Here is a 25,916-nt window from a genome sequence, read left to right as displayed (position 1 = left end):
GCCAATTCCTTCTCTAGCTCATTTTACAAATGAGGAAACTGAGCAAATGGGATAGTGATTTGCCCAGGATCACCCTGGGCTGGTAAGTGTCTGAGGCCATATTTAAACTGAAGATGATGAGTTTCCCTGACTCCAGGTCCAGAACTCTGTGCACTGTGGTACCTTCCAACTGCCCCTATGGCTTCTATGACCTGGAGACAAGAAAGCCTCACCAGGAATGTCTAGGGAAGTCAGACCCCATGATTTTCCGGGTATTTTCACTCTTTCTATAAAAGTGTCATCAAGCACAAACAAGTTTCCTCAAATGTCCCAGACCTCCAGGTCTTCCTTCTCTAGTGAGTTCACAGACCTACAATTTCCCCAGAGTTCTCACCAATATCATCTTGGACATCTATCTTTGTAGACTCAACCCCAAGCACATAAAAACACTTAATTGATGCATGTTGATTAACTGATTGATTAATTCTGTCTTAGGGAGTTATCTGAGGCTTAGAAAGCATGTGACTTTACAGATTCATACAACTAGTATCAGTTCTCACAATTTGTATGGTCTTAACAATTATTGAGGACCCCAAACAGTTTTTGTTTATGTGCATTATATCCAGGAGTGTGACATGCTGGTAAATGTTTAACAACTGGCTCATTTGGGGGGGGGGGGTAGGGTACAATAATCTGAATTATTAACATTTTCTCCCTCACTTTCTTACGTCTAGAAATCAACAGAACAATACATCAAGCCCTGATCTGTAGCATTTGCTGATTTCCAAAGTGTAAATACTCACACTGAAAATTTAATAAATGGTTCTCTCAAGCTGGAACAAGCTGGATCTAGCACTCCCCCAATATCGATATTTACTGTATGAGAAATTGAAACTGACAGATTTTAGAGCACTTATTAATCATTTAAAAAATAATAAACTCATTACATGTTAACATATTTATATGAAAAATAACTAAATTTTCTGAAACAAATTAAAAGAGAAGAGTGACACTATTTTCATATTATTTCTAATTACTTTCATGTTGGGTCTAATAATAGAAAACAATTAGATTTTCCTATTTGTTTCTGCAATCAATCTGTTGCAATATGTTATTTTAGTTTAATTATATGAAAAAAATCAAGTCACACAGATATGAAGTTGAAAAAAGGAGTATTTTAATAGGCAAATGTCATGGAATTATTTTAGAAACAATTTTGACCTCACAGATGTCCTTAAAAGAGACTTAAGATCCATACTTTGAGAACCACTGTGTTCCACCATGTTGCCTCTCTCTCACATGCTGAATGGTCACAAGATTTAAAAGAGGAAAGACCCAGATAACCTAAAGTTCTTAATTTCTTCTAAGGAAATAGTTCCCAACGCACACTGAAAATGAATGTACATGTGTTTGCACTTCAGTAGTCAGTAAGTCAATAAACATTTTTTTAGCATCTACTATGTGCTGGTCACAAAGTGTTAGGAATACAAGTTGAGACAGGTTAAGTGACTTACTTAGGGTCACACAGTTGGTAAATAATAGTGACAAATTTTGTCTTCCTGATTCCCTGTTATGTGTTCTGTCAACCACCCTGTCCTGCCTTTTGAAAACATGATAAATATATGTATAGTAATATAAGGTCATTGAAGGGAAAAACCACTTGCTTAAAACCCTTGATTTTATAGTATCTAACAAGACCATCCATAGAAATTCTAGTTTCTTTGTCTACCAACCTTCAGGGGAGAACCAGGAATTAGGGCGGCACTTATGTCCCAATGAGCTCCCAAGAGTTAGGACGGAGGCAGAGAAATCATAGCTTTTTGCCTTTCTAATCTCCTCTTCTTTTTCACATTTTCCCCCCCTTTTTCATAATGTTTAGCCTGAAGTTTGGATGCCCAAATCCAAATGGTATATTTCCGGTACCCACAGCCACAGGTTCCGTTACACTCCCGGCCCCTGGCTTGCTAATAGACAATTTTCTTTTGCATGCGTTCAGAAGGCTATACCTCAGGGACCAGTTCCCATGGAGTCAGTAACCTAATGAAGCAGACAGTTGAACCAGTGATCTCCAGACTATTCCCAAAGGAAGCACGGGTGGCTGCCCAATTAACTATTACCACTCTGAAGGATTCTTTCTGCTCTTTTAACTCACTGACCCAGAGAGTTAGATCTTAACAAACTGGAGCAGAAGAGACAGGGGCAATTACTTATTAGTTCCTTCTTAGGAAATGATACCCACCTCACAATGAAAATGTAGGTACGTGTGTTTGTAAGGAAGATTTCTAAACAAGAAAGACCATGCTCTGAACAATAGAAATTCTAAATTTGTATCATCATAAAATGGACTCTCAGAATGGGGCAATTCAGTGAAGCAGTGGATAGAATATTCCTGAAATCAGGAAGATTCATTTTATATAGATTTATAATCCTCTGCAAGTCACTATAGCTCTATTTGCCTCCATTCTCTCATCTGTAAAATAAGCCAGAGAAGGAAATGGCAAACCACTCCAGTACCTTTGCCAAGAATATTTTAAATGGGGTTACAAAGAGTCAGATACAATTGGGGAAAAAATGACTGAACCTTCAAAAACAGTAGTAACTGGACCATTATTAGGTCTTTCTTTATCCCCCTGCTACAATCTTCCCTCTCCTGCTCCTCAATTATTCTGTATTTAACGTATTTTTTTGCATCTATCTAATACATTCTTGGTCATCCCTTAGATCTATACTATATGCCTCTATTTGCATTTCTAGCCACCCCCATTACAATGTAAGCACCTTGAAAGTAGGAATTGTTTTTTGTTTTTTCCTTGTATCTGTAGTCTTTATCATTTAGCACAGCACATTAGCACATAGGAGAAGTTTAACAAATGCATGTTGATTAATTAATTAATTAGTTGATGTTTAAACATATACAGATTGCCTTCTCTCATCTCAGAGAAGGTAAGCTTGGAGATGTTGTGAGCCTTAGAAGCCTATCTCATCTGCTCCCATGAAGGCCCTTCCATCTTGGATCCTCTAATCTCAAACCAGTAAAATATGCCTTTAAACAGAGCATGGGCTTACTAATAGGGGAAGAATATCTAGACCAAGAGATTGTTTAGCACTCCTATGAGTGACTGAAGGAGATAGTGGAATTGTCTTTTCTAGGATTTTAAGAATAAGATACATTTCCAGCTTTCTTGTATGGTTTTCTTGCCCAACATCAGAGGGATGAACTGCATGGCCTCACAAAGCCCCTTCCCTCCCTTCGATTCAATGATAGATCAGACTTCAAGGAAAGGCTACAGAACGTAACTCTTGGATCTAAAAGGAACTTAATCAAGTAGGGAAGGAGAATATGTATGTGAAAAGAAAAAAGGTGTTTGTTGGAAAAGGCGTAGGGCAATGATGAGAGGTATGAGGGCAGATTTTCTCCTTCCCATAAGTACTTTGGTCTGATCCTTCCCTCTTGCCCAAACTCATATACATTGAACCCTTGTTGAGCATGGATGGAATTAGAGCAGAGATTCCCAACTCTCATTGATACCACAGAATGGTAGCTGGGAAAGCAAGCTGGATTGGGAGGCAGAGGAGCTGAATTCAAATCCCAGTTCCATCACATACTGGTATGATTTCAAGCAAATCATTTAATGTCTCTGAGCCTCAGTTCCTTATCTGTAAAATGGAAGGAAGGGTCACTATGAAATCCAGCATTTTCTCCCAACACTCATGTTATTCACCTTCAATGTCTTGACATCCCCAGATCTTCCTTCTTCCACGGTTTAAAAATCAGTTTTATCTTTCAAATACATCCAAGTCTACCATACTGTGCTTTAATACAGTTGTAGTCAGTTAACTGAATTAATTTAGCTTATTTCACCCTACCTATTTTGAGTTAACAACTCCGGAACTCATTATGCCAATTCATGCAAATGATATTCAAATTGGGGTGTCCCCCAGATCAACTGGGGGAGGGGAGTCAGGCAGCCTTCTGTAAGATGCCTTGAATATAAATTTGTATTTATTGTGCAAGCCTTTATTTAGAAGCCCCGGACACTTTATCTGAAAGCCAGTCTATTCAGTCCTTAGCCTTTTATGCCAAGGATTGTAGGTGAATACTCAGTTGATTTACATACTGAAGGTTGCATTGGAGGTTGAGGGCAGAAAAATAGAAGTATAAAATTTTAGTAACCTTTTTATGATCCAAATTTTAAAAAAACACAACTTTACAATTTGAATGTTATCACCCAAATGAAAACTGGCTATACACCAGCTGTACATCTGTCTCTTTATTGTCCTATTTATAACACTGTTTCTTTGGAAGTTACTGTCCTTTTTCCATGAAACTGGTCAGTTAAGAGGTATTGATTAAGCACTTACTGGGTAAGAGTCACTATGCTAAGCAGAAATAGTCCCTGAATTCAAGGAACTCACAGCCAAATTGGGGATTTAACATGTAAATAATTAGGTACATAGAAAATGTGTACCGAGAAGGTCATCTCAGAGGGAAAAGCACTAACAGGTAGAGAGGGGCTAGAAAAAGCCTCTGAATGGCAGTAGGTAGAATGTGCCCGGACACAAAATTATGTCCTCTAAAGAACAGTGGCCACAGACTCTGCACTGGAGGAATAATAACCTGACATAAAAGATCCAGAGATTAAAAAAAAAATTAGTGTGACTTAGGCTTCTCCCCAAAATACACAGTGGACAGGACTAGAGGCCCTCTGTACCCTACATGTGGCATATTGTGTCTATTTCTAGAAGTCACTGACAAATCAAGGAAGGGCAATCAGCTGATGATGCCCCAATCTATAACTAATCTAGAATTTGCAAGACTATCCATATGGTTCAGTGGATAAAGCACTGGGCCTGGAAGGCCCAAGTTCAGATTCAGCCTCAGATACTAATTAGCCTTGTAACCTTGGATAAGTCACATTTTCTGTTTGCCTTAATCTACTAGACTAGGAAATGGCAAACTACTCCACCATTGTTGCCAAGAAAATCTCATAGACAGCATAGTCTACAGGATCACAAAGAGTCAGACACAACTCAACAATAACAACATGTATATTATTTAAAAGGTTTATTTTCTCTTTCATGGAAGCAGGGAATGTGGTAGAGAGAGAAAATAAATGCTTATGAATTGAAAAAATAAAAGAGGATTTTAAAAATAAAGAGAAAATAGCTTAAATATTCTGAGAGAAATATGTCTTGAAAACAAAGTTGTCCATTGTACTTAATCTCACTTCATCTGACTTTCAGGGATATTTTCATTTGCCTTGTTTTAAAACATTGTGTAGCTTATTCCATTGGTCCTGCTTAACTTCACATTTCCTCATTTTACCCAATCTCATGTTTCTCTGACTTGTGAGATGGCACTCATTTTTCATTTCATCCATATGCCATATTTTTGGTTAGCCATTCTCCAGTCGATGGGGACTCACTTTGTTTCTACATTGGGGCTGCTCTACAAAGTTCAGTTATGACTAAGTTGGTAGATGCAATACCTTTCTTTCTGTCTTTCACTCCCTAAGGGCACATCTCCACTAGTGGGGTCTTCAGGTGAAAGAGTACAAATAGTGTTATGACCAATCTCTCATAGTTCCGGGATCATTTTGCGTCTTTGCCAACACAGTCGGTCGATTTTTCCAGAACTGTTTCCCCAAGCTAAATGTCTTTTGTTCTGAAGAGTGAGAAGCAAAACTAGATTCTGGGATGAATTCCTCACCGTCCTTTTTAGTCTGCATTTCATCTGAAAGCAAGTTATGTTCTCTGTCACTGATGCTAAACCAGGACATTTGTCAAGCCCGGGACCATAAAGGGACACGTGGCATAAATGGAGAGGTTGGGACCAAAGGTGCTAAGAATAGAATGTCCTTGCTGGAAACAAACTACAGTGGAGGGACCGGAATAATTAAGAATTACTTCAGACATTTGCGACTTTTGTTCCTTGTGGTTATTGTTTCATCCCTTCATTTTCCATATCCTCTTCACCAAATAGCCTCAATCAGTATTTACTCAGAATCCATAAGGAGCCAGGTTTGTTCTGCCCTCTCCCAGGTTCCATCCTTCATAAAGAATGCAGAATAAACAAGGACAGGCTGTTCAGGTTTGCTTCTGAATCATGGGTGGACATTTCAGAAACAATGACTTGGTCAGGGTGAATTGAGGACAGGAGCAAATAGGAGGCCAGTGGTTGCACTAACAATGCATTACTGCAAGTGGCAAAAGGATGGGGGGGGGGGGTTCTGAAGAGCCCTCCCTGGCATAGACCAGACAGGAAAATGGGTACCTTGCAAAGTGTTCCACTTACAGCAGTCCTCCAAAAGCACGCTGCTTTGGCAGACAGCTCCGGCCATACGCTTCCTCCATGCGGCCAGTACCTTTGTAGGGCACTCCCAGGGAACACTGTGCCAGAGGCTGGTGCAGCATATTTCCAGCCTACACCACCCTCTTTGATCAAGGGCTTTTTGTTGCTTTTTGCTGTCATGTAGAATTCATAGCTGGAATCGATCACTGCTGGGGGTAGAGACAGACAACATATTTGCCAGACCAAAAGGTAGCAGAATACCCCAAAGTATACAGAGGAGCTGATTGCATTAGAAACTTTCCTAACCCATGGAAAGCTTTCTGAATATGCTTGGTTTGATTATGATGAAAATGGTGGTCCCTCTCACTGAGGAAAGATGATCAAGCATAATGGCACCTGTTTGTTCCTGCTGCTCTACTGAAGGTGCCCCTTGACTGGATGCTCCAAATCTGAGTGGCCAGCCACCACTCTGAGGCTTTGTACTGTCCTTTCCCTGATTCTACTTACTACCTTACATCCAGTCCCCCAAGGAATTTCCATGTTCATATGCTGCCCCTTGACTGGGCACCTTTGTTGACTTGCTTCTCCCACCCTCTGAGTTGGGACCACCCTTTTCATCATGGCACAGAGCACAGGGTGACAATTAGTATCTGAAAGGGTTCCCTTCCTGCTCCCAGGATTCTTCCAGCACCATCCATGAAATTCAAGATGGAGCTGGTATGGTGAGGATTCTATGCCAGCCCCTTCACTTTCTTTCTATGTTTCAATTGTTTGAACTCAGAAAGCCCAAGGATCAATAATGATTAATCAGGCAACCCACCTCCCAGCAGAGAAGAGAGGGCATCAAGGCAGAATGAGGCTCCCATTTTCAGAGGCATTCTTAACTATGAATTTTTTTATATGATTTTCATTAGTTTTTTTTTTTTTTAAGGGTCATTCAAGTCTTTTTTGAAGGAACCAGAAAGAGTAGAAGAAAATCCAAAAAGAATCACAGACAAGCAAGACACCTTTCAAAGATACAGGCTCGATTTAGCAAATCTTTTTCTTTTTCTTTTTAGCTTTTCCAAGTTAGAGTAAGAACAAATATACAAATATCGGTCTCAACCTTGAGGAGGGGGGTCATATTCCCCTCCACACCTTAGTATCTGCTAGAGGCAGGGAGGAGGGGAATTAGATTCCCAACCTAGGTCAGTTCTACATAGCAGAGTCCCAAGTTTCAAGTCCAGAACCCCCTCTGGGTTCTAGTCCCAAACCCAGAATCCTCCAAGGTCACTAGATCAGCAGATATTTTGACAGGAAAGCGACCTGTAATTACCGTTGGGGGCCTCTTTTTCCGCGCTTTGCGTAGAAATGCCCACTTTATTTGGTGTTTGCTAAGTTCAGAATCTAAGGACTTTCCAGCAATGTGAATTGTTCTCTGTTCCTCTCTCCCAAGGTGTTCTCTTGATCTTGGCACTGACAGAAGAGCTGGTTTTTGCCACCCAGGAACCGTCTCCCAGGGAGTCACCTCAGAGCCCCCAGATGGACACTCCCCCTGTTGTCATGGCGACAGTGCCCCCCAGTTCCACCAGTCACCATGCCACAGCGCCGGCCCCCGCCGCTGTGGTGGCCACGGCTCCCCAGAGCAGCGGCCGCCCCCTGACAGCTAGCGCCCAGACCGCGGTGGCCAGGAAACCCCCTCACTCCAAGAAACACCCCCTCCCTAACGCCACTCCGGCCACGGTGGGGACGGCCACGCGCCGGCCCCCACGGCCCCCAGGCTCTTCGAGGAAGGCTGGCCGCCCTGTCCCCGCCGGTGGCGGTCCTGGCCGGAAGGAGTCCCAGCGGGCGCGCAACCAGAGCGCCCTCCGGCCTCTGGGGAAAATCTTTCAGATTTACAAAGGCAACTTCACGGGGCCCACGGGGCCCACAGAGCCCGGCTCCCACAGGGAGCCCCGTCCCTCCACCCCCACCTATAATCCAATTTATAATCGCTCCTCCGAGTCTCCGGGCTCCCGGGCCGTGACCGCCACCCCGGAGCCTGATGGCGCAGTGCGGGGGCCCTCGGACTCTGCCCGCGGAGACCGAACGAAGGGCCTCAGGCAGATGGAGCGAGAGAGCGGCCCTTCCCCCAGCAGCCACGGAAGGGAGCCCCAGGCCACGGGCGGGGCCCCCGAGCCTCCCACTGACCCAGAAACCACCACAGTGCCTTCTCAGCCCTCGCACAGTGAGCCGTCCCTGGACGTCCCAAGACTCAGCGACTCCTGGTTCCCCCCGACCCCAGGAACCAGCGTACCTTTGTTTGCCAGCCCCGGGGTCTCCACAGCCCCCGTGGGCTCTGTCCAGGCTGCCTTTAACGTCAGTGTTTCATCCCCGGTGGTGGGGAGCCCTCAGGGAGCTTCTTCTACAACCCAGCAGGCCCTGGCCAGCCCTGATCTGCAACCCAGCAGCGCCCTTTCTACCAGGAGCCCTCAACTACTGTTCAGCACCCTCGCCTCCCAAAGCCCCAGCCTGGAGTCCAGCAGGAGCCCCGAGCTGCTGCCCAGCACCCTGTCCTCCAGGAAGCCCGGTCTTCTGTCCAGTAGCGCTGTCTCTCCTCAGAGCCCATCCCTGCACCCAGGCAGCACCCTCCCCCCCAAGAGCCCCCCTTTATTCTCCAGCAGCACCCTCCCCCAAAATTTTTTCTCCAGCAGCACCCTCCCCCAAGGCCCCTTTGTTCTCAGCAGCACCCCTCCCCAAAGCCCCTTTTTCTCCAGCACCCCTCCCCAAGGCCCCCTTTATTCTCCAGCGCCCTCCCCCAAAGGCCCCCTTTATTCTCCAGCAGCACCCTCCCCCCCAAGAGCCCCCCTTTATTCTCCAGCAGCACCCCTACCACCAAAGGGCCCCCCCCTGCTCCTCACGCGCCCTTCCCCGGGCCCCTTTATTTCCAGCCCCCTTCCCCAAGGGCCCCTTTTTCTCCAGCAGCACCCTAAAGGTCCCTTCCTCTCCAGTAACACACTTTCCCCCAAGAGCCCCACCCTGCTCCCCAGCAGCACCCTTGCCCCCCAAAGGCTCCTCTGCTCCCCACCACCCCTTCCCCGGGGCTCCCACCTGCTCCCCAGCACCCCCCCAAAGGCTCCCTCTGTCCCCAACCCCCCCCCAAGTCCCAACCCCGGGGCCCCCAAAATCCACCCTGCTCCCCAGCAAACCCCTTGCCCCCAAGGCTCCCTCCTTCCCCACCCCCCCCCAAGGCTCCCTCCCTTCCCAGCACCCCCCCCCAAAAGGTCCCAACTTGCAGGCAGCACCCTTAAAGGCTCCCCCTGCTCCCCAGCAGCACCCCCCCAAAAGGTCCCAATTGCTCCCGGCGCCCCCCCCAAAGGCTCCCCCTCAAACATGCCCCCAAGAGCTCCACCCTGCAACCCAGCCCCACCCCCCAACTCCACCCCAACCCCCCCCCCAAGGCCCAACTTGCTCCCAGGGAACCCTTGCCCCAAAAAGGTCCCAACTTTCCCACCACCCCCCCAAAGTCCCAACCTCCCAGGGCCCACCCTCCTCCCAAAGGTCCCACTTTGTTCTCCGTATCCTCTGCCCCCCAAAACCCCCTCTCTCCAGTCCTCCCCGGGGCCCCACTTTGCTCTCAGTCCTCTCCTCCCCAAGAGCCCCCCCCTCCCCATCAGTCCCCCCCCCCCCTTTTCTCCCCGCACACCCCCAAAGTCCCTCTTTCTCCACAACACCTTCCCCTCCAACCCCCACTTTTTCTCCCCAACCCCCTCCCCCAGGGACTTTCTCTCTGGCACCACCCTATCCCCCAGGAGCCCCACTTTTCTCCCCAGCAACCTTCCTCCCCAAAGCCCCACTCTACTCTCCAGCATCACCCACCCCCCCAGGAGCCCCACCCCATTCTCCAGCAGTGCCCTTCCTACTGCTGAGGGGCATGTGATCGCCCGCACGGTTGCCAACAGGGTGCCCGGTCCCCTCTCTACAGTGGGCTCCACTGCTACGGGAAACTTCCTAAACAGACTGGTCCCTGCAGGAACCTGGAAGCCTGGCATGCCAGGGAACATCTCCCACGTCACCGAGGGGGACAAGCCCCAGCACAGACCCACCATCTGCCTGAGCAAGATGGACATTGTCTGGGTGATCTTGGCCATCAGCGTGCCCATCTCCTCCTGTTGTAAGTTATGCGGCCGTTCTCCCTCTACTCCCCCCAGACTACTCCTTCCACCCTTTTTCTCCATCCCAAGCTCCCCACCCTCTCCACCATCCCAATCTACAGCTGCACCACAAAGCAGGCTGTGCAAATGCCTGGCAATTACAGCTAGGACAGCTAGGGGGTGCCATGGTGCACAGTGCACACTGGAAGTGGAGTCAGGAAGCTTCATCTCCATGAGTTCAAATCCAGCCTCAGACACTTTTTAGCTAGGTGACTGGACAAGCCACTTCACTCTGCCTCAGTTTCCTCATCTATAAAATTAGCTGAAAAAAGAAATGGTAAAACCACTCCAGTATCTTTGCAAAGAAAACCTCAAATGGGGTCCCCAAGAGGCAGACGTGACTGAAAGCACTTAATAACAGTGATGGTTGCGGGGCAGCAGGTTATTACTGTTCCTTCTTTTTATCCTGTAAAAGGGCAAAAGAGATAGGCTATTCTCCCAAAATGCAACCTCTCTGCAAATGGCCCAGGAGGAGTCCCATTCTGGTTTGAGACCGCTCCAGTTGCCAGAAAATTCTTCCGAATACTGAACCCAAATCTGCCATCATAACTCCTTCATCCTGAGCTCTTAGCCCTCATTCTACTCTCTGCAGTTATATAGTTATATAGCACCTCCTTGTGCTGTTTGAGGGCAGCCATTTCATCCCTTCCCACCCAACCAAATGGTCTTTTTAAGGCTAAATATCTCCCTTGATCATTTTTCATGCTCTGATTTCCAGACCTTCTATTCTTCTCCTCCAAAGAAACTCTGGTTTATCTTTGGCTTCTCAAGAGAAGTACCAAGAAAAGGGAGATTCTAGGTATATAGAGATCAAAAATGGAACCAATTCCTACCTGCAGAGAGATTAGGAAGTAACAGAAAGGAAAGGAGGGGTAACAACTAGAGAATCTGGAAGGAGATGGAGCTTGAGGTGTGCCTTGTCAGGAGCCGAGGAGTAGAGGTGAGGGATGGGAATAACCATTCTAGAGATGGGAAAGGAGCTGGGTCATAGTACCTAGAATTTCCATTGGAGTCAAAAAGGGCTGTTGTTATTTTGTTTTGTTTTTTCCTCAGCCAGATGGCCCTGTGCAGCTTTGCATCAGACACAAAGGAAATTGGGAAAGGTTTTTTCCAGATTTCCTGCATAAGAGTAACCACACTTTTAAAAAATAACCAGGCTGCTAAGCTATGTCTAATTTTTAAAAGCCAGTGCTTCATAAGGTTTTGTTTTTTTGGTGCTGGGACTTCCAGGCCAGGGAATGAGCTGGTGACATTCTGGAGGGCCAGGCCTACTGGATTTGAACTCACTGGGAATGGGGCCAAATCCTGATTTTGCTCCCTACCGCCTTGAACAGATCATCTCCCCTCCGGCAGCCCTCAGCCTCCTCATATGTCCAGTGTGGAGTTTGGACTTCCAAGTCCAAATCCCATGATTAACCCCAATGAGGCTTCACTTAAATGGCTGGAATTGGGAGGTTCCTATGAAATATCCAAGAAGCCCACCTTGAAAGTCTGGAGATGGGACAATTGTGAATAATAATAAAAAAAAAAGTGTCTCATGTGTGTGTCATGCTTGGCAACTGAAAGAGGACTTCCAGGCCTTTCTTTTGCCCCTTGCACCTTCCTGTGAAGGAAGCAGGGCAGGGGCTGTTCTCCCACTGCCCCCTCTTGGTTCCACCATCATTGCCATTATTGTGTAGCATGGAAAATAACAGCAACAATAATAGCAATAATGTGGGTGGTATTAGACTCAGCACCTCTGGTGGTAAGTGGCCCCAGCCCTGAATCTCTGGCTTCCCTGGAAAGCCAAGGCAGAAGGCTGGGCACACCGGAGCGGGCCCCTTACAGGATTCAAAGAGCTTGGGACTCGGTGGGCTTGCCTATGCCCCTTGTAGAATGGCAGATCTTTTTAGATGAGGACTATTTCATTTTTGTTTTTTAACGTTTCCCTCCTGTCCCAGTGCCTAGCACAGTGTCTAGCACATAATAAGGATTAAATCAAGTCAACGTACGTTGATTAATTAATCAGAAAGACTAGCCACCTAAAATAGCAGCAGTCCAACCTGACAGCGGAAGGCAGGGGCTCCCCTCCACATCTGAACTAGGTGATGGCTGGAGAACCCCGTTTTATAAAAGCGAAGGGATGCTTTGTCTCTGGAACCTCTTGCAGTGGCTCTCATTGGCACCCGTTTTCAGCCATGCTCATCCTAAACTCTTGGCTGAGTGCTAGTGTGGTGGAGTCTGCTGCCCCCCTCAGGACACAGGCTGCTCATGTCTCATTCTCCAGCCCTTTAAAGCTTGTACCTGGTGTTCTCCCTGTGAACCAGCAGGTCTTGGATCAGAACAGCAGGTCCAAAGGTAGCAAGGTCCTCTGGCCTGCCTCTTCCTCCCCACAGGTGAGCCTGTGGAATGGAGCTATTCCTAAGAAAGCCTCACTCCTTGGGAGAAGCTTCCTGTGGTAAAGGCAGGTTAGCCATCAAGAGAGCAGAAGCTCCCCAATTTGCCTCTCCCTCTCCAGGAGAGTCACTTGATCATACACCCATTAGCCACTTGAGATAAACTATAATGACAGGGCTATAGAGACAGACCCCAGCTGTGACTTTAGTGCTATAAGGAGCTACCATTGTGGGTCAGCACCTTCCCTGCAACATGTCATCCTAACAGAGGCAGCTAGATGGCACAGCTCCAGCTCTGGAGTCAGGAGGACCTGAGTTCAAATCCAACTTCAGACACTTCCTAGTTGGGTGACCCTAAGCAAGTCAAATATCTTTGACATGCTTATATATTGACCCTGCAAAAATACAATCAGATAATTTTAATTGTCTAGATACACAATCAAGATGTGTCAGGTGGGACTTGAATTCAGGTTTTCCCAGCTTTGAGGTGAATTCTCTTTCCACCCTACCAAATCTCTGGTATCTAAACCCTACTCTCCCCAAAAATTCTAGTTTGGAATTATTCTCTGATCAGTCTAAAGCTTGGGGTGAGCAGTATAAGACAGCCAGCTCAGGAAGGCTGGGCTCTGAGGACCCTGCTGCCTAGGAAACAGAAAAGGGAAAATGGGGAGCACAGGACGGGGGAACAAGAGGCTGGGTGTTAATGAAAAGCACTCAAACACCAGATTCCCGGCCACATTCCCCCTTCTTTGCCCTTGTGCACTACTCTGTTATCCTGGATAGATAGTTGCCTCAGCCAGGCTAAGACCTGGGAAAGACCTGAATTTAGAAAGAGCAAGGTTACCCCAATAACTGCATCCCTGGCCAATGGTCTGGACTTTTGTCTTGTCTCTGGACTTTGATGGATTCTGGAGGACAGAGAAAAGCTGAGGACTTTATACAGCTCTTTCTCATTTAATCCAATTCACAGGCAAATCAAGACATCCCCATGATGTCATTGGTCCCCTCCAAGAAAGAAGGACAAACAGCCAATTCTATTATTATGACGAACCTGCCATCTCAGAGATTTGGGCACTCCAATAATGCAGAGAGCAAGCCATCCATTCCCATGCAACTTTGCCCTTCTCTCTGAAAAGACATTAATAATACTTTCCCCCCGACTTTTATTCATTTCATTTACTGCATGGATTTAAGGATTTACTGAGTTCAAGGCATTGAGTGCTATTAGAAATATAATCATGAATAAAAGATGGTCCCTGTCCTCAGGAAGCCTACAGTCTAATGCAGCAGAGATGACTTAGGAAAGAAATGACAAAGAAATTGAATATTGGGCAGAATATGACAGCTCCATAAGAGAATAAGTTACTGCCATCCAATGAATCATGAAAACTTTCATGGAAGAGGCAGGACTTAAGGCTGCCTCTTGAAAAATAGGTAAGATTTCATCAGATAGAGATTGGGAAGTAGGGCCTTACAGACAGAGGCACGGAGGCAGAAAAGCTAAGGATACGTTTAGGAAATAGCAAACAGTGCAGGTTGACTTGCACCAGCAGCAGCGTTCCAGTAAATGTTTAATAACCAGCTCTCCAGGGGAGAGGAAATGAATTTATGATATACTTTAAAGTCTAATATGCATTATTAACATTTTCTCTGTCACTTTCCTAAGTCTATACAATCAACAAAACAATAAATCAGACCCTGAATACTGACAGTTTCCAAGAAATATTGCTTATATTGAAATTTAACATTTGGCTCTCACAAGCTGGTTAAAGCTGGCTCCAGCATGCCCCTGACTGTGTCATAGAGCACATGTAATTATGTGGCACATTGAACAAATTACAAGGGATAGAGTGCTGAACCTGGTTAGGAAGAACTGAGTTCAAATGCCCTCAGACACTTACTACCTGGGTGACCCTGTTTGCCTCAGTTTCCTTATCTGGAGAAGAAAATGGCAAACCGGTCCCGGATCTTTGCCAAGAAAACCCCAAATAAGATCACAGAGAGTCAACTGAGCAATAAAGGGAGCAATGGAAAATAAGTCTGGAAAGACAAAGCTGGACCAGATTATAGCAGGGCTTGAATGCCAGAGAAAGGAGTTTTGACTTGATGCATTATGTAATAGAGAACCATTGGAGATAGTTGTTATTTTTTTAACTAGACTAGAGCCTACAGATGCAATTTCACTGGGACTAAGGAAGCAGCATCTACTGTGCTGCTGAAAACCTTGCCTAGAATGCTGGGAGGGTGACTGACTCAGGCAGGATTTGAATCAAGCTCTCTCTGTCTCCCAAGATTGTTCTCTATCAGTTTCACTCAAACTGACCCTTCTTAAGCTTAGAGAATGGCAAAATGAGAACATGCTGTAAGGCTATTCCTCTGGGAAGTGGTATAAAGGGTAGACTGAAAGAGGAGACATCTTTAGAGATTCCAGCGGACTAGTTCAGGTTGGAAGTAATAAAATCTGAGTGATGATGTCAGCAGGGAAACGAGAGGGATAGATTGTTGTTGTTGTTCTGGCTTTCTTTGTATCCCCTTAGGACAGTGCCTCGTACATTTTTATTTGTTTCCCTTGCTTTGAGGCATGTCCTACTCTTTGTGACTCCATATGGGGTTATCTTAGCAAAGATACTAGAGTGGTTTGCCTAGTATGTGGTAGACACTTAATAAATGCTTGTTGACTTGATTTGACCTCATGCGGTGTAATGGAATTGGTCTAAAGGGTCAGAAGACTTGGGATGAGACATACTCCTGATATTACCTGGGAAAGTCACTTACCCACTGAATCCTAGTCTCTTCATCAGTAAAATGGGTGTCATAATACTTTTATTTTCTACGTGCTCTGCAGGTTATTGTGAAAGAGCTTTGTAGATCTTAAAACAAGATTTGACCAGGATTCAGTTTCCTCATCTATACGGTGAAGACAAGATTCCCTTTAAGGCCTCTTTCAGCACTAAACCAGTGACTTTATGAATAATGAGTTATTCTTATCATTATTATTGAGAGCCATATAAGGAAAAAATGAAATAATAACTAATAGACAGTTATAATATATGGTATCTAGGGGGAACAGTGGATTAACCATTCAATCTAGAGTCAGAAAGATTCAAATCCATCTCTAGATATTTACTAGCAATGTAACTCTGGGCTTTTAGGTTGACCTCAGTTTCCTCATCTATAAAATGTGAATAACAATAGCACCTACCTCTTAGGATTGTTTGAGAATCAAGTGAGATAACACAAAGCACTTTGCAAACACTAATTATTTTTTAATAATATCACTTTAAAGATGACAGAGTATTTTACAGGCACTATACCATGTGATCCTCACAACAGCTCTGTGAGATAGATAATGCAAGTGTTAATTATCCCCATTTTGTAGATGAGAAAACTGAGGGTTGGAGCTACTAAAAGAATTATGCACATTCAGTAAATGGCAAAACTAGTACTTAGACTTCGCGAGGTGTTCTTTCCATCCTGCATCTGGGACCCTAAGCTGGAAAACAGCAGACCTGAGTCACTTCCAGTTGTATCACAGTGTTATGTGACCTTGGACAGGGCTCCTAGCCCTGCCTCTGTGAAAGGGTCAGTGTTAAGGTTCTGGATTTTGTTTTTCTGAAGGAGGGACGTCCATGGAATATAGATCCCACCCTCACCTCCTTCCTTTGAGTGAGATGGAAATCACCAATTTGTCCCATTAATGGGATTTCTGCTATGATGAGGACCACAGTTTCCCTTCTGTTGAAGCATTAGCTGGAACAGGAAATGGGGCCTCTGGTAAATAGAAAGTTTGTTTGCCATGACATCCAAATACCTCTGACACCTCTTTCCTTGTTTCCCCTTTTCCCAGGCTATAGTTCTAATAAATAATTTTAGGGAGAGCTGAGAAAAGGACTTTCCCATTTTCTCCTCTAACTTTCTGTTTATGATTTGTGCTTTGCCAGCCCATAATCCCTTAACTGTTTATCCATTGAAGGGGGAGGGTTGCATCTCTACAGATGCAAGGTTGAGAAGAAGCCAGATATGCTTTTGAAGCATCCCAGGGGGGAAAAAAAGAATTAAAGGAGCAACAAGAAAATTAGAGCTATTCTGATCAGAATCAAAATAGATCAGAATAGAGGGAATCCCACCCTGAGAAATACCAGGAAGGTGTGGTAAAGAAGCATGGTCTTTTCTCATTCATTCAACAAACACTAAGTACTTTCTCTATACCAAACCCTGTGTCTTAATAAGGTCTTCAGATATAAATACAAAAATGAAGCAGCTCCTACCCTCAAGGAGCTTACATTCTATTGGGAGGGAACAATATAAATATAAAATGAATATAATATATATAAATATTAATTTATTTATAGATCTCTATGCTAATAATATGTATACATATAACGTTTATGTCATTTAATCCAAACAATATTAGAATATAAAATTTGTTATATTTATAAATAATATATAATATAAACTTCTACTACAAATACAAAAGAGTAAATATAAAATCAACACAAGCTGATTTCTGAGTTGGGAGAGGGGGATCAGGAAAGGCCTCAAATGAGAAGTCATATTTAAGTTAAACCTTGAATGAAACTAGGAATTCTAAGCAATGGACATGAAGACCATGAATTTAGAACTGGAAAGGATAGTGGCTGCTAAGTGGTACCCATAGTGCTCAGAGCATTAGCCCTGGATGCAGGAAGACCTCAAAAGATGCAAATGTGACCTCAGACACTTCCTACCTGTGTGATCTTGGGCAAGTCCCTTCTCCCCAATTGTGAGGAACATTCACAGTGATCTAGTTCAACCTCTGTTTTAGAATTGAGGAAACATTTGCATTATTTATCTCACAGACAGATAATCTGAGGAAATCACCCAGAGGCTGACTTGCTCAATTTCCACAGTTACTAAGTTTCAAATCCAGATCCTCTGACTCCAACTGTAGCCCTCTTTGTTGCACACTTTCAAATCTTTTTGATACAGACTATCAGAGCTGCCTTTTCCTCTTTCCCCTTTACCAGACCAACAGCTAACCATCTCTTTGCCTTGAAACAATTTAAGACCTTGAGTAATCACTTGCTTCAACCTAGTAAATGCCCTAGGTACATTATTTCCAGGCAGCTTCTCCAGTCCAGGTGTTCAGCTGTTTCCTACAAGAAATTTCCCCAAGAAATCTTAGGCAGGACTTTGAAGAGCAACTTAGGCCTTCTTGTGGTCCCTAGGATTTTATTTTCTTCTAATTATCTCCCAGAGTTCTTGAAGCTTAGAGGTTCTTGCCCGTGTAATTTGGAGCAGAGCTAAGTCTCCATATTTATTGTGGTCCAAACCTGTCCCTAGGGGGAATTGAAGGCAGGGATATACATTAAAGTGTGCAATTTGGTTCACCTTTCCAACCTCCAGCTCACCTAAGGTACAACATGGTCTATCCTGAGTTTTCCCAATAGGCCTAACTAAGATTTGTTAGGGGAAGGGAAGAGAGAAAAGGAGAGTAGAGACATCATGAAAGGCTTGTTTTGAAAAATGAGACTGCAGATAAAGTGATTTGCCCAGAGTCACACAGCTAGTAAGTATTAGAGGTAGGATTTTAACTCAGGTCTTCCTGACTCCAAATCCAATGCTCTGTGTACTGTGGTGCTACTTGGCTTCTCCTAAATGAGTTCTTCTAACAGTGACCAGATCTTGCCTTCTGTCTCTCTCTGTAGCGGTCTTGTTGACTGTGTGTTGCATGAGGAGGAAGAAGAAAACATCAAACCCAGAAAACAACCTGAGCTATTGGAACAATGCTATCACCATGGACTACTTCAACAGGCATGCTGTGGAGCTGCCCAGGGAGATTCAATCCTTGGAAACTTCTGAGGTACTGGGTCCAACTGGGGGAATGGTAATTCAGGGCTAGTCTTAGGAGCAAATCTGGGCCTTCTCCAATGCTGCATCATGACATGGGGGTGAATCAGGACCCTGAGTTCTCAAAGGCCAGGCCAGCTAGTCTTCCTGTTCAAGCAAAAAAGATTTTGAGTCACATGGTTGGGCATGGCCAACATACTGACTCCTTTCACCCCTCCCCTTGATTAAACTTCATTGTTATAAGAGAGAATGCAATAGAAGGAAGTGGGTACGTGTGAATCATTGGGAAGTGACAAGTTTTCTTTCTAAAATATTAAAATAGGCATGGGTACACTAGGAAGGAAGGAGGGAGGGAAGGAAGGAAGGAAGGAGGGAAGGAAGGAAGGAAGGAGGGAAGGAAGGAAGGAAGGAAGGAAGGAAGGAAGGAAGGAAGGAAGGGCAGGGAGGGAGGAAAAAGGAGGGAGGGAAAGAAGACAAGAAAAAGAGTTAAAAAGAAGGAAGAGAAGGAAAAGAAAGAAGGAAAAAGTGGAGAGAGAAAGAAAAGGATAGAAAGTCTGTCAAATAATGAATTCACTGTTATTGGAAGAACAGCCTAACCAGAGGGTTGGCCATTTGGTGATTAAGTTTTTTCACCATATCAACTCAAAAAGAATATTGAAAAAGAGAGGGTTTGCACTAAGTGTTGGAAAAAGGAGTATCTATGCCAATCAATCCTACATCCTGACAATACAGGCACACCTTGGAGATATGACAGCTTCACTTCCAGGCTACTTCAATTAAGCAAATATTACAAATATATATATATATATATATATATATATATATATATATATATACACCTTACTTTAAAGTGCTTAGGAGCAACTCTGGGCCTTCTCCAATGCTGCATCATGACATGGGGGTGAATTAGGATCCTGAGTTCTCAAAGGCCAGGCCAGCCAGTCTTCCTCTTCAAGCAAAAAGATTTTGAGTCACATGGTCGGGCATGGCCAAAAAAAAAAAAAAAAACAAACAAACAATAAAATGCTAGCCATCATCTGGTCCTTCAGAGAATCTCTTTGGTTATGGAGATTCTTGCCTCGATGTTGATGGCTGCTAACCTATCAGGGTAGTTGCTAAATGTTGGGGATGGAAGTTTACCACATGGATTAAGTGATTCATTTGAACACTTAGAGGCCATTATAGGGTTACTCATTGGCCTAATATCAACATTATTGAGAAGGAAAGAGATAGTCAGAACACATACAGCTTTTATTAATTAAGTTCACTGTTTTCTATGGATGTACTTCATGGAACCCAAAACAATTACAATGATAACATCATAGATCACCATAGAATATATAGTAATAATAATGAAAAAGTTTGAAATATTAGACAAATTACTATAATGTGACCCAGAGATATAAGGAGAGCACATGGTGTTAGGAAAATGGCACTAATAGAATTATTCAATGAACAATTGTCACAAACCACAAAAAAAAAAAACCCCACAAAATCTGCAAAGTGCAATAAAAGAAGGTATGCCTTTATTGAAATCTGGGGATCAGAATAAAAAGGTTACTAGGAAGGGTCCCCTCCTTTCCTTCCTTCCTTCCTTCCTTGCTTGCTTTCTTCCTTCCTTCCTTCCTTCCTTCCTGGTTTTCCTAGTTTTTGGCCACCTGGAAGGAGGTTAGACATGATGGTACAACATGATGTGCCCATAGCAGACCATATCTGAAGTTTTGGGTTCCCTTCTGGCCATGTTATTTTAAGAAGGACAAAGATCAGCTGGAACAGGCCGAAAGTAGGGTAGTCAAGACAAGCAAAGGTCCTTGAATTCATGTTATATGAGAAGACAAGGAGAAGGTGACAAAGTTAAAAGTGTGCTTTCAACTATTTGAAGGGTTGTCAAGGAAAGAAAGAATCACTCTTATTCTGCTCAATCCCAGAGGACCAAACTAAAAGCAACGGATCATTCAGTCAGTCAACAAGTATTAATTAAATATTTACTACGTACCAGGCACCTGGCTGAGCACTGGGGATCCAAAAAAAAAAAAAAAAAGAAGCCAATCCTTGCTTTCAAAGAGCTCATGCAAGCAACTGTATATAAATAAGCAATATACAGGATAAATTGTAGATATTCAATAGAATGGAGGCATTAAAATTGGGTGGAAGTAAGAGTAACTCCTAACACAGGATTTCCCAAAGCCCTCAGCTTACACAGACTAGATCCAGTCTCGGGGTGATCCTAAAAAGGAGGATCTGACCTTTTTATTAACTCGCTCTGCCTTCACCCAAGTTTTTATTTGTCTACGTTTTCACAAATGGGGTAATAAGAGTCCCCAGTGCCCTATAAGCACTCTTTACAATACATATCAGATATTAGAGAACCTTCCAATCCCTGAACTTCCCAAATAGGGAGCCATCAAGGCAAGCGCTATCCAAGAAATCTCCTTTTCCCTTCTAGAAGGCTACACAGGAACACACTGCTGAGGAAATCATACCCCGCCCTACTTCCCTACACAAGAAGTTGGGGTCCATGAGCATTGCCTTCTCTAGCCAAGTGTACAAGTCTGTGGTCTGCTTCTGCCATGTCCTTCTCCAAGAACTCAGTCATGACCCTGGCTGCTGCCATGTCTTGGCTTGAGAAAGTGTACTATAGGCTGCTGATCTCTGACTTGTGCTTCAAAGGAGATCTAGGCAAAAGGTGGCCAGGGATTTGTGGTCCAGGAATTGCCCCCTCAGGCCACCTAGTCAAGCACATGATATCTACCAAGTGCTTCTGCCAAAAGTCACCATTGACTTCCCTTCTTTCCCATTCCCTGTATACTCCAGTAGAAAACAGTGAGGGAAAAAATGGGAGAAGGGCTAAACATGCCTAATAGTTTAACTTTATAAGAGGACAAAAGGGGTGTTCCCTCCCAGAAAACCCCATTTTCTCAAGAGTTCTAGGCATTGGCTCATCTTGGGGACAGCCCAATCATTGGACATCAATCAGGCACTAGAAACCAATCAGAAATTGTCATTATCTACTGACCAAAATGTCAGTGGATGTGCCATGAAAAGAGAGTTACGCTTGCATAGCTGTAAAGGGAAAGGCATATTCCTGAAATTGAATGAGGAAAATTATCCAGTCAACTCTTCTCCAAAGACAAAATAAGGCTTTATGAAAGAGAAGCTTCCAAATAATTAGAGCTTTTTCAAAAGTGGGCTGTATTACCTCTGAAAAGAGAAGAGTCCCCCACACTGACGGTCTTTAAACAAAGACTAAATGATCCCTTGTGGCATATGTCATCGGTTCTCTAAGGGTTGGACCATATGACCCCTGAGGTCCTGAGTAGCTCTGGGATTCTTGACAATCCACAGAGTAGATGGACCATGTAAGAATTATCATGAGTCAGACCCACACACGTGCACACACGTGCACTCATGCATTTTGCTGGTCCAAAATATAGGCACTGATTGTATAAAATTGAGTGCTTTTTTTCCAATATAAACATATATTTCTTTCCTTTCAAAGAGCTTTCATTTTAAAGGTCCAGCCTACATTTAGGGGTGCTACTTACAATTGCACCAATATGGTACTTAAACTTGTTTATATCCAGATCTGCTTGGTACTCAGAATTATTCACTTACTCTTTCCCATTTAAGCAGCCAATTTCATGGCTTGCCAAAAGCTTTTCCAAAACAGATTTTTATAGTGGCATTTAAACCCAGTATCTTATTCTCCTGCTGTGTTGACGAACCTCCCATCTCAGCAAGCTCAGCCCTCCACCAGAAGGGAATGGAGAAACTAATTGAGGAACGGATGTGGAAAATCATACTGCCTGAAATATGCTTGGAGTTTGGAGTCCTTTTCCTCTTTCCCTCTTCTTTCCTTCCCTGCTTCCCTCCCTATGCAATATGCTCTAGTGAATGGATCCACTTTACCATGTTTTATAGTACTAACCTATTCCCAAGCTTCCAGGTTCTAGATAGCTCCTTCCTAATTAGGGAAAGAGGGGAAGGGGACATTGAGCAGGTGGGGAAAGGAAACTGTGACCCCAGATACACTTTTCTCTTCCCCTAATTCCAAAACAAATCTTTGGGAAAAATTGATTTAATCGTTGAAAATAAATTATTTTATAAGGACTCCTCCTTCCTCTCATTCATCCTTCTTTATCTCCTTCTTTCCTTTCCCCTTTCCTTCACTTTCCTTTTCTCTCTGTTCTCCCTTCTCTATCTCCCTTCTGCTTCCCTCTTCTCTCCCTTTCTCTAATCCTCTTCCTCTCCTTTTTCTCTTCCCTTCCCTTCTTTCTTTTCTCCTTACACTCCTTCCTGCCACACATATATCAGATTCGTTCCCAGTTTGACTTGATGAAGAAGCACCATTGAGTTAGGGGCTCTGCCTTTCACATTAGCTGTGCAGCATTGTCGGTTCACCTGGAGAGGGACCATTTCATTTTCCTCATTGTGTCTATCCCTCCACTAGGCACAGTATCTTGCATATAGTGGGCTGAATAAATGTTTATTGAATTATCAGCTTCTAGAGGTGAAGACATCCATAATCAAAAAAATACATGTTTTTAGAACATTTCTTAAATGTCCCCTTCATATTAAGGAATCTCGGTAGCAACTCCCTGCTGCCATCTTCTTGTCCAAAGACCTAGGAGTAGTTCCAGGATTCTCTCTTATCAGCCCATAGCTTATGTCAGAATCCAGACCAGTTATGACTCACTAGTAAGTTCCTGGAGGTGGATTTGAATCCAGGACTTTGGGGTTCAAATCTGATTATCTGTGTCTCTCTCATACCCTTTCCTGTCATTTTCTCCTCAGGACCAGCTCTCAGAGCCCCGCTCCCCGGCCAACGGAGATTACAGAGGCAGCGGGATAGTACTTGTAAACCCCTTCTGTCAAGAAACGCTGTTCGTAGGCAGCGACCAAGTATCTGAGATCTAACCGGCACCAGCTTGCTCGTGTTACAATTCTGTGCTTTCCATCTCTAAATTATAAATACCTATATATATATTATAAATATAACCTTTGTGTAACCCTGACTTAATGAGAAACATTTTCAGGCTTTTTTTTCCTAAGAATTGTCAACATCTTTTTTATAAGTGTGGTTGAAAAGAAAACTTTACAGAATGACCTGTGGCTTTATAAAATAAAGGCATTTCTAAGCAAAATGGTCACTCCAATTACTTCTCTTGGTATCTATCCTCAGAGTTATGTGAGGACATTATTTTCACAAATCAAGTAAGTTGCCTGACCTCAGTATCTGTCTGATTTATCTATACTCCTAATATGGTCAACTGTATTGCCATTTATGTGGTCCATAGGGGCCAATCCCCCTCATCTGAACCTGTTCCCACATTTCCTAATATTTTCACTTGCTCCAGAGAAGGAACCAAGGTCATTGGGCATAAGGGGTGACCAGATTCACAAAAGAGGGAGTGGGGAGAAGGGCCATAGGATTGTCAAAATAAAGCTGAAATGGACTTTAGAAATTATCAGTCCCAACTCTGTCATTTGACAGATGAGGTAATGGAGGCCCAGTGTGATTGATTGATCTGCCCAAGGTCTTATAGCTAGTCAATAGCAGAGGTCTCCAAAGAGAGCTCTGACTATAAAATCCACTTCCCATTATACCACACTGGGCTGCCTCCCTATAACTATCTCAGAGATAGTTCTCTAGGTCAGCCTAGCTGTCCAGACTATTCCATCCAAGCTTTTGGAACTTGGTCAAGGAATTATAGTTATGGAAGTAAATGGACTGCCTCATAAGTCAATTCACCTTACGAGAAACTCATAAGGCACAGCACCAAGAGAAAACATGCTGTAATGAGAAAGGAAAAAAACAACAGTGGATTTGTAGTCAAAAGGCCTGGAATCAAATCTTACTTCTTCCCCTTTCTGCCTGCAACTCTGGACAAATTATTTCAGTCCTCTGGGTCTCAGTTTTCCCCATCCAAAAATAAGGGATTTGTTCTAGTTGGTATTAAGAGCCCTTTCAGTCCTAAATCTTATGACAGAATCTTATGCCATAGACCAGCATGATGGAAATTATTTTGGTGGTCATAAAAATATTTTGTCTTTTAACCACTTCTCTCCCATTCATAACTATTAACTTTTAGATGGAAGGAAATTTGTGTTAGGATTGCAGTCCAACTTTTTAAAGAAGGGTACCATTTGCCGTCCCCAAAAGAATACTTAGGACAAAGCTATTCATCAAATGTTTTGTAGGCTTTTTTAAAATTACGAAAAAATTATGTGGGCACATGGCTACTCTCACTTTCCCCTGAAATAAGCTCCCCTCCTCCTGCAATCTTAAAAAGAATTAAATTTCCATGGCAAATCATTTAGAAGAAAATGCCAAGTAAATTCCTGCTGTACACTTCAGAAGGAATCTCCAGAAGTGTAAATCACCGCCCTCCTGGATTTTCCCAGGAATCGCAGGTTCTTTCCCATCCAGAACCTTTGAAAGCTTTAGTCATTGTTAAGTGTTCCAACCCTCTCACCACTACCATTGCCCACCCACATAGGGATCAAGCAAATCAGTGACTCAGGAAGGACTCTTAAGGAGAGGTGACTTTTCCTTCCTTCATGAATTATCTAGATCCTTGGGGAAAGATATTTTGACCTTCCAATTAGCAACGGGGTGGGTGACCAGAAAGGTCTCTAAAGATTCCTTCTGAGATTCTGTAACCCAGAAGACTTTGACTTGAAATTCAGTAAAGCAAGATTACATTAAAGAATTCCAATCCAGTATTTATCATTTGATAAATGATTTTTTAAATAGAATATATTTTGAATATGTGTCATTGAAGTTTGATGGGGGAATCCAATAATTATTGCTTCATCTACTTGTGTCATTGCATCAGGTTTTGTACCATGGTTTTTTTTTTCTCTTTCCTCTCCCATTTCCTTGAAGAAAAAGATGGCCCTCAATGTGTGTGTCTTCCCTGTTGTACGAGCCTACCTGTGTGAGTTACTTTGTCACGTCTACTCTGAAGACTTTACCTTACCCACTAGGGGAACTATGGTTTAGGGAACCATTATTACCTGTCTCTGCTGTTGTTGTTTTTTATTTTGTTTTAACCTAAACATAGCGTTTCTGTTAGCCTACCGTGCTTAGCATACCAATGTGTGTATATATAGAGATACATATGTAAAGTAAATCTATATATAATATATGTAATCAAAGATGCATATGTTATATATATATGAACGTATAACCTATTTTTCTTGATCTATAACATTCAGCTACTATGTATATACAAATAAATGTATTTTATTAGCCAGAGGCTTAAG

At 43.6% G+C, this 25,916-nt stretch overlaps 1 protein-coding gene and 1 long non-coding RNA gene across 2 annotated transcripts in view; one reads left to right on the top strand and one right to left on the bottom strand.

Moving 5' to 3' along the window:
* The window catches only part of TMEM108 (transmembrane protein 108), a 356,705-nt gene extending 330,789 nt beyond the window's left edge, over positions 1-25,916 (top strand). Inside the window, exons 4-7 of the mRNA XM_031940107.1 lie at positions 7,707-8,657; positions 10,071-10,403; positions 18,506-18,660; positions 23,442-25,916. Of these exons, the coding sequence (XP_031795967.1) occupies positions 7,707-8,657; positions 10,071-10,403; positions 18,506-18,660; positions 23,442-23,564 (1,562 nt within the window). The 3' untranslated portion in view covers positions 23,565-25,916. The remainder of the gene's footprint in view (positions 1-7,706; positions 8,658-10,070; positions 10,404-18,505; positions 18,661-23,441) is intronic.
* Positions 5,091-7,765, bottom strand: LOC116419490. The gene is made up of 3 exons (XR_004229815.1): positions 7,587-7,765; positions 6,275-6,480; positions 5,091-6,029 (listed from the first exon to the last, which is right to left on the bottom strand). It is a non-coding gene; the product is annotated as an uncharacterized LOC116419490 (long non-coding RNA).

Source organism: Sarcophilus harrisii, chromosome 5 (genome assembly GCF_902635505.1).
Source record: "Sarcophilus harrisii chromosome 5, mSarHar1.11, whole genome shotgun sequence".
Lineage (NCBI taxonomy): Eukaryota > Metazoa > Chordata > Mammalia > Dasyuromorphia > Dasyuridae > Sarcophilus > Sarcophilus harrisii.
Note: the sequence above shows the minus strand (reverse complement) of the source record. Positions and strands in the feature narration are given on the sequence as shown.